Raw genomic sequence first — 9,267 nt, forward strand, 5'->3', positions numbered from 1 at the left:
AAGGGGAGAGAGGTATTAGAGATGGTCCAGGTAAACTTAAGGTTGGGATGGAAGGTGTTGGTGAAGTGGATGAACTGTTCGAGCTCCTCGTGGGAGCACCAGGCGGCGCCGATACAGTCATCAATGTAACGGAGGAAGAGGTGGGGTTTAGGGCCAGTGTAGGTACGGAAGAGGGATTGTTCCACGTAACCTACAAAGAGGCAGGCGTAGCTTGGGCCCATGCGGGTACCCATGGCTACCCCCTTTGTCTGTAGGAAGAGGGAGGAATTGAAAGAGAAGTTGTTGAGGGTGAGGACGAGTTCCATTCTGTTAATCATTTCTAAGTTTTCGAGAATATTATTGCATTAAATCTTTCATCAGCTTTACTTACCTTAAAGAAAATATCTGGAAAATTGCAGTATTGGCCAAATCAATTCCTACTGCCTTTAGTCGTTAATCTTTCCTGAAGATTTTCATCATGCAACAATCAGGAGAATTTTCAAGAATGCCAATGAAATGGAAAATGAACATTTGTACCATAGGAGAGCAGAGTGGTGGTTAATTAGCAAGTGAATTCTGATTGGTTAGAGGAGTTGCTGTGGAGAACACACTCATTAATGAAGATTGACAGTTAACAGCCAGGTTTTGTTTAATTTTGAATCAGGTAGGTTGACTCTGAGTGGGAATAACACAGTGTGGAGCTGGTGGAACACAGCAGGCCAGGCAGCATCAGAGGAGCAGGAAAGCTGACGTTTCAGGTCGGGACCCTTCTTCAGAAATGGGGAGGGGGAGGAGAGCTCAGAAATAAATAGAGAGAAGAGGGGTGAGGCTGGGGAAGGTAGTAGGGATGGTGATGGGTGAGTGCAGTAGGCAGTGGTGGGGATTGGTCAGTGAGGTGGGAGGACCGGATAGGTGGGAGTGAAAATGGACAGGTTGTGTCAGGTCAAGGAGGTGGGGATGAGTGGGAGGGTTGGTCATGGGATGAGGCTGGGGGTGGGGAGATTTTGAAACTGATAAAGTCCACATTGAGACCATTGGGCTGTAGGCTCCCAAGGCAGAATATGAGGTGCTGCTCCTCCAGTTTCTGGGTAGCGTCGTTGTGACACTGGAGGGGGTCCAGGATGGACATGTCATTCAGGGAGTGGGAGGGGCTGTTGAAGTAGTTCGCGACCAGAACGTATTGTCGTTTGTCGCGAACAGAGCACAGGTGCTCTACAAAGCGGTCTCCGAGCCTCCACTTGGTCTCACCAATGTAGAGGAGGCCACATCAGGAGCAGCAGATGCAGTAGACCACATTGACGGATGTGCAGGTGAACCTCTGACTGATGTGAAAGGTTTGTTTGGTGCCTTGAATGGAGGTGAGGAGGGAGGTGTAGGAGTAGGTGTAGCACTTCCTGCGGTTGCAGGGAAAGGTGCCGGGGGTGGTGGGGCAGGTGGGGAGTGTGGAGCAGACGAGGGAGTCATGGAGAGAGCGGTCTCTACGAAAGTCAGATAGGGGTGGGGAGGGAAATATCTCTTTAGTGGTGGGGTCGGATTGTAGGTGGTGGAAATGGCGGAGAATGATATGTTGGATACGGAGTTTTGTGGGGTGGTATGTGAGGACAAGAGGGATTCTGACTCTGTTTTTGCTCAGGGGAGAAAAGTGTCTACAGTTCTTACTATCTCTGACTGACTCTGATTGGTCAGCCAGTATCCTGGTGAATGTTCTCTGCATCCTCTCCTGTGTAATCACTTCCTTCCTATAGTACGGAGACCAGAACAGCACATATTACTCCAGCTGTGGCCTAGCCAAAGTCTTATACAGCTTCAGAATAATCTCCCTGCTCTTATAATCTATATCACAACTGAGAAAGGCAAGTATGCCATATATCTTCTTAATGATCCTATTGACCTGTTGTGCCACCTTCAGGGATCCATGGACAGGCACGCCAACATCCCTCTGTTCCCCTGTTTCCCTTGTCTAAGTCATTGGTATAAATTGTAAAAAGGTTGATTTCATGGCTGAGTCACTATTGGCAGCTGTTTACCTGCAGTGGCTGATGACACAGTCATTGTTGCAGTATTCGTTCTCCCACTCGGTGCTCTGTACAGGTGGGTTTGAAACACTAGGACCAGGAGACTGGGCGCTGACTGTGTTCTGAAATTCTGGCTGCATGTGGGCATATCCCTGTAAGGCAAGAAGAGAATTTCAGAGACATTATCATCTGTAATTCTGCGATCCCTAATCATTGATATTCAAGGGAGCTTCCAATAAGGAGAAAGGAGTCACTTATTTTTGCTTGAGAAACATTTAAAATGTGATTCTGTTGATAACTGCATGCCTGGGGCTCTAAATCCATGCAACCTTCCACGGCGAACGAAACCTGACATTTCTCTAACTTTGAAGAAAGCACAGAGGGAACCAATGATAGTCTGCAGCAGGTCAGAGGATGGTGCTCCTGTCAAAGGGAGTGCCCCAGTCTTTGGGCTACAGCTGCTGAAGTTGTGGAGGAAGTTCTCCTGCAGTTCCTGTCTCCATCGCCCAACGATACTCACCTGCTGGCCTGCTGGAGAGTGAAGTTGCGGCTGGGCTTGCAATGGCACCTGATGAGAGATGATTCGCTGGTTCTGCACTGACTGCATGGAGATGGGCTGGCTGAGGACATTGGCCTGTTGTTGCTGCCCCTGATGGTGATGGTGCTGCAGGGAGAGCTGCTGGTGCAGGGGGGGACTGATCTGCAGCGAGGGAGGGGGAGAGCCGCTCAGGGGCATCTGTGACATGACCGTCTTGGAGCTGAGGGTCCGTGAGAGGCCATGGTGGGAGGGGCCCGAGTACGTTTGCAGCTCTGACTGAGGGAGGAAGGAATTTGGTCCAATGTAAGGTGCTGAGGTGTGCGGGGGTAGGTTATAGGGAGGCTGCTTCGGGGGAATCATGTGCGATTGCTGAGATGATTGGCCATTCTTTGTTTCCACTTGGTCACTGTAGCTCTGCAAGACAAAGGCAAATGAGAAAGGTTGTTAGATTTGCTGCGTCAGCTCAACAGAAAAGCCTGTTGCTTACACTGGTCAATGACAATTCAGTTCCTGTCAGGAGTTAGCCTGATGCTCTCCTCAATCATAAAAAGATTCATGAGAATGATTTGTGGCTGATGTGGCAATGGTTTCATCACATTATAGAGTCATACAGCATGGAAACAGGCCCTTCGGTCCATCTTGTCCATGCTGACTAGGTTTCCTAAACTGAACTAGTCCCATTTGCCTATGTTTGCCCCATATCCCTCTAAACCCTTCCTATCCATGTATCCATCCAGATGCCTTTTAAATGTTGTAATTGCACCAGCCCCCACCACTTCCTCTGGCAGCTCATTCCAAACACACACCACCGTCTGCATGAAAATGTTGCCCCTTAGGTCCCTTTTAAATCTTTCCCCTCTCACCTTAAACCTATGCCCCTCTAGTTTTGGACTCCCCCACCCTGGGGAAAAGACCTTGGCTATTCATCTTATCTATGCCCCTCATGATTTTATAAACCTCTATAAAGTTACCCTTCAATCTCTGATGCTCCAGGGAAAAAAGTCCCAGCTTATCCAGCCTCTCCTTATAACCCAAACCTTCCAGTCTCACTAACATCTTTGTAAATATTTTCTGCACCCTTTCCACGTTAATAACATGCTTCCTATAGCAGAACAACCAAAATCCTACACAGTATTCCAAATGTGGCCTTACCAATGTCTTGTACAGCTGTAACATGATGTCCAGCTCCTATACTCAATGCTTTGATCGATGAAGGCAAGCGTGTCAAATGCTTTGTTCACCAGCCTGTCTACCTGTGACTTCACTTTCAAGGAATTATGTACCTGAACCCCTAGGTCTCTATGTTCAAGAACATTCCCCAGAGCCCTACCATTAACTGTGTAAATCCTGCCCTTGTTTGTCTTCAGGGGATATTTGCAATCGGTACAAGGCAACATATGCATTGACCAGTCAGTCCTGACATTGCTGTTTGATTCACAGGAGAAAGGATGAATTGTATTGATTCACCCTCAACTCTAAAATAAAACAAAGACTTGGGGATGTTGGAAATCTGAAACAAAAACAGAAGTTACTGGAGAAACTCAGCAGTCCTGGCTGCGTCTGTGGAGAGAGAATCAGAGTTAGTGCTTCAAGGTCCAGTGACCCTTCTTCAGAACTGTGTCATACTGGACTCAAAATGTTAACAGTTTCTCTCTCTCCACAGATGCTGCCAGAGCTGCTAAGTTTCTCCAGCAATTTCTGTTTTTGTTTCAACTTCATCATATTCAAGAAAGGACATCACCTTGAAAGGAAGTCTTGTCGGAAAACTTTGTGCCTTTCAGTTTAGTGTAAACACTTTCCAGTGGGGGAGGTTATAGCCTAGAGGCATTGCATCTGGACCAGAGGCTCAGCAAATGTTCTGGGGTCCTGTGTTCAAATCCTACCATAACAGCTAGTGAAATCTAAATTCAACTTTTAAACAAAAAAATGGAATTGCAAATCTAATGATGACCATGAAGCAGCTGTCATATAAACATATCTGGTTCACTAATGTACTTTAGGGAAGGAAATCTGCTCTCCTTCCCTGGTCAGAGCTACATGTGACTCCAGACACACAGCAATATGGCTGACTCTTAACTGCCGTCTGAAATGGAGTATAAAACAATTTGAAACTGCTCTCTCTAGTTCCCAATTGTATTTATTAGTGACTGTCTCATATTTATTGTCCCAATTTTGGAATCAGTGTGAGGTTTATGCTGTAAATTGTAGGAGATTGGGGTATTTTCTCCTGAGTGACTCCCATCTGTGATCTTGTTGAAGCTGCCATTGCTTACCTTGGATACTAAACTGGCTCTATAGGCCGCGAGTGCTTTCAAATATTCCTTTTTCGCAGCCTCAGTTTTTCTCTTGTATGCCTGTAAAAACAACATAGAATTGCATCATCATTTTATTTTCAACTGAGAAAAGCCATGACTTAAAAGAGCAAGAGACACACTGAGTTCAGTCTCTCACAGTCTTTGGTTGATTGAGTGACTTGAGTTTTAAATAAATGGGAACAGGGAGGCATGAGGAGGCAAGGAAGCTCCAGCATTTTCAGTTTGTGGGAAGACAAAAGGAAGGGAGGAGCAAAAGGGAATAAATTGGATAAAACAGTGGAGAAAAATAATGTTTAGGAGGCAAGACAGAGTGTGGATGAAGCACGAGAGAGTGGGAAAAGAGAAACTATCAGCTCACTAATTGGTTTATGATCTCAGTGTCTGTCTCTCTCACACACACACACACTCTCTCTCACACACACACTCACACACACTCTCACACACAAACACACCAACAATCTCTCACACACACACACACTCTCACATTCACACCCCATCCCTCTCACACACACACACTCTCTCACGCACAAAATCTAACACACACCCTCCTTTTCTCTCTCACTCGCTCACACACACACACAAAATCTGACACACACCCTCCTTCTCTCACACAACCTCACACACACTTTGCGCAGACTCCATATTCTAAGAAAACTACATCATTGAGTCTATCCAGGTAACATTTATTGTAAAATTACAACAACATTCACCCTATATATCCCAACAATGACACACCAGTGATACTGCTCTGTCAGAAGGCTCCTAAGGCAGTGTGGAGCTCTGTAAAATTTCAGAAAGATTTACTCTCGCCCCAACTTGCCCCCAGGGGTACTGCAGGGCAATGTAACATCAGGAATGACCCACCATTCCAATTCCTCGGCTAACACATAGCTTCATTCATTATTAATAAATGGCAGCATGGGGTGGCATGGTGGCTCAGTGGTTAGCACAGAAGCCTCACAGCGCCAGGGACCTGGGTTCAATTCCACCCTCGGGTGACTGTCTGTGTGGAGTTTGCACATTCTCCCTGTGTCTGCGTGGGTTTCCTCCAGGTGCTCCGGTTTCCTCCCACAGTCCAAAGATGTGCAGGTTAGGTGGATTGGCCATGCTAAATTGCCCATAGTGTTCAGGGATGTGTAGATTCTGTGGCTTATAGGGGGATGGATCTGGGTGGGATGCTCTGAGGGTTGGTGTGGACTTGTTGGGTCAAAGGGCCTTTTTCCACACTGTAGGGATTCTATAAAAATAAAATAAAGGGCCATGTATGCATGATGTGGAGTGCCAGTGATTCCCAATGGTATTAATAAGCAATGCATTGAAGTATCTGTAATCAAACATGACATTTACCCTTAAATAAAACAAAGAACTGCAGATACTAAAGATCTGAAACAAATACAGAAAATGCTGGAGAAATTCAGCAGATCTGGCAGTGTTTGCAGAGAGAAAAGTGGAGTTAATATTCCAAGTCTGGTTACTCTTCCTCAGAACATTCCTGAAATTGAGTTTCTATAGCACTTGCTTTTCTGTGAAATTGACCCTGCTCACTCTGGCTGGAGAGAAATCTCACGGCAACAGAGAACATAAGCTTTATGTTGAAGAACTTTAGACTTTGGAGAGCTAATTATTGAAAATCATTTTCTGCTCTTAAAAGAAGGACTACCTCCTTTCCAGAATTTTCTTTTGGTGCCTGGAGACAGAAAACTTTAGTATAGAACCAAAAAGAGCTCTCGAAGCACGGTGTCAGATACAGAAGAAATCTGAAGACCCTCTCCTACGGCATAAAACCCTTTGGGACTCACTTGAAAGCCAATACTTTCAAATCTTGCTCAATGTGAAGGATGGGCTGAATTGGAACATTCCAGCCCTGAGTGACTGGTTTACAATTCAATGAGATCATGGTTCATCCATGGACTCCATTTACCTACTGTAACCTCCCATCTCTTAAAACCATTGGTCGCCAAGAATCTATCAATGAACTATTGCTTTAACACCACTTGACAATCATGGAAGTGGGTTCCAAACCTCTACCACCAATGGTAGGAATCACCTCTTTTCACTTCAGAAATGATTGGTTCTAATGTTTGCACTGTACACCCCACAGCACTGGACTTACGAAGGTAAAGTAGGCTTCTCCCAGCAGAAAACCTCACAACCTTTAGAAAGTACTTGGATGAGCACTTGAAATGTCATAACATTCAAGGCTATGGGCCTAGTGCGAGAAAGTGGGACCAGTGTAGATAGTAGCGTATGTTTGGGGTAACATAATGGGCCAAAGGGCCCCTTCTGTACTATATTCTACACACAGTCTATTCAATGGCGTGCCCTGTGACCCAGCACAGGAGGGTCCTGGATGGCTGTTGAGAAGTTTAACCTCACTTAAGCCATGTGACACATGAGTAACACAGAAGCTGTGAATTTGGATGAGCAAAGACCCACCCCCAGATGTAGCCCTGAGGGTGAGTGTGGGTACCTGCAGATGGCACCTGCTGTTATCAGTGACCTCCTGGCTTGCTGGCAATCCGATTATATCTCTTTAGCCTCTAGATGAGCATTACTCACATTTAGAAAGTGCATAGTCACACTGAAACGTCTCACACCACTTCCCACAGCCATTTGCTTGCTGTCCTTTGGTGTTGGGCAGGTGTGGATTGTGAACGCACTGGGACAGTGTGCACTCAGAAACTTCACACCACAATTATCAGGCACGACCGTCACAAAAAGGGGAGGCAATGGCCTAGTGGTATTATCGCTTGGCTGTTAATCCAGAGACCCAGATAACGTTCTGGGGAGCTGTGTTTGAATCCTGACATGGCAGATGGTGGAATTTGAATTCAATAAAGCGTCTGGAATTAAGAATCTAATGATTATGACCATGAATCCATTGTTGAGTGTTAGAAAAACCCACCTGGTTCACTAATGTCCTTTAGGGAAGGAAACTGCCATCCTTACCTGGTCTGGCCTACATGTGACTCCAGACCCACAGCAATGTGGTTGACTCTGAACTGCCCTCTGGGAAATTAGGGATGGGCAATAAATGCCGCCTGGTCAGCGACGCCCTCATCCCGTGAATGAATAAAAAAAGACAATTAGTGTTACCACCTGGCAGCAGAAGCAAAGGACAACCTGGCCAAATGAGGTAGAGTTAGAGCTCGCTAACAAACAGGCTCAAGAGGGTGGTATGGTCTTCTGAGGAAAGGTTAAGTAGGGCCTGTACCCATTGGAATAGAGAAGAATGAAAGGTGACCCTAGTGCAATGTACAAGATTTTTAAGGGGCTTACTAGGGAGATGTGGAGAGGTTGTTCCCCCTTGTGGGAGAGTCTAGAACCAGAGGGAATAAACTCAGAATAAACGTCGCCCATTTAAGACAGAGCTGAGGAGGAATTTCTTCTCCCTGAGGGTAATGAATCCATGGAATTCGTTATCGCACAGGGTTGTCCAGGTTGTGTCATTAAGTATATTGAAGGCCGAGATAAATTTTTAATCAGTAAGGAGAATTGAGGTTTATGGGGAAAAGGCAGGAAAGTGGAGTTGAGGATGATCAGATCAGCCATGATCTCATTAAATGGCAGGGTAGACTTGATGGGCTGAATGGCCCAGTTCTGCTCCTGTATCTAATGGCCTGGAGAATTTACTGGCGGCTGTACTGGAAGCGTCTCGTGTGCTGGGATGGAGTGTGCCTGACCCCCATTTAATTTGAATGAAAGGTTCTCCATCTCTCCAGCTGTCGAATGTACAGCACATTTTGTGGTAGTGGTCATTTCCTGGTCACCATCATTCCCAACAACCCCACACACCTATAAGATCCATGAGGATATACTGGTGCCTTCATTCCCCATTGACAGGGAATCAGTGTCTGAGAATATTGGTTTTTTGGATTGCTGAGGGTGACAAATGGAGGTCAGAGCTGACCAATACTGAGCCCAGTGTGCCCCACACACAGTGCCTGCTTGTGCTTATTTGAACACCTCAAACAAATCTCCCCTCAACTTTCTCTTCTCTCAGGAAAGTAGGCCCAATCTATCTATCTCCGATCTACCAAAGTCTAACATCCCTGGAACCATTCTTGTAAAGCTTTTCTACACCCTCTCTGAAGTCTTCCCCAATTGCTAACTATCTCTCGGAATGCATTCTGCGACACGCAAGCGAAGCAAAGTATTCCCAGGCAGAGGTCACATAAACTGATAGACTCCACTCATCAAACCATACTCCAGACAGAGAATTGTCACATGACTAGTCAGGGGGAGGGGTGGCTGCACCTATTTTTTTCCAAACTGACACTGAACCAAATTGAGTGAATAGTGTCAGAGATAGTAGGAACTGCAGATGCTGGAGAATCCAAGACAACAAGGTGCAGGGCTGGATGAACACAGCAGGCCAAGCAGCATCATAGGAGCAGAAAGGCTGACGTTTCGGGCCTAG

The 9,267-nt window shown here is 46.0% G+C and overlaps 1 protein-coding gene across 1 annotated transcript; it reads right to left on the reverse strand.

Moving 5' to 3' along the window:
* Positions 1-1,978: 1,978 nt before the first annotated feature.
* Positions 1,979-4,886, reverse strand: LOC109932910 (TOX high mobility group box family member 2-like; the record flags this gene model as incomplete). Its single annotated transcript, XM_020531983.2, has 3 exons — positions 1,979-2,146; positions 2,515-2,946; positions 4,806-4,886. Coding segments are annotated over 3 exons (657 nt in total), but the record flags the coding sequence as incomplete, so codon positions are not given.
* Between the last annotated feature and the right edge of the window lie 4,381 nt (positions 4,887-9,267).

This window comes from Rhincodon typus, unplaced genomic scaffold, assembly GCF_021869965.1.
Source record: "Rhincodon typus isolate 14 unplaced genomic scaffold, sRhiTyp1.1 hic_rhity00007482, whole genome shotgun sequence".
Classification (NCBI taxonomy): Eukaryota; Metazoa; Chordata; class Chondrichthyes; order Orectolobiformes; family Rhincodontidae; genus Rhincodon; species Rhincodon typus.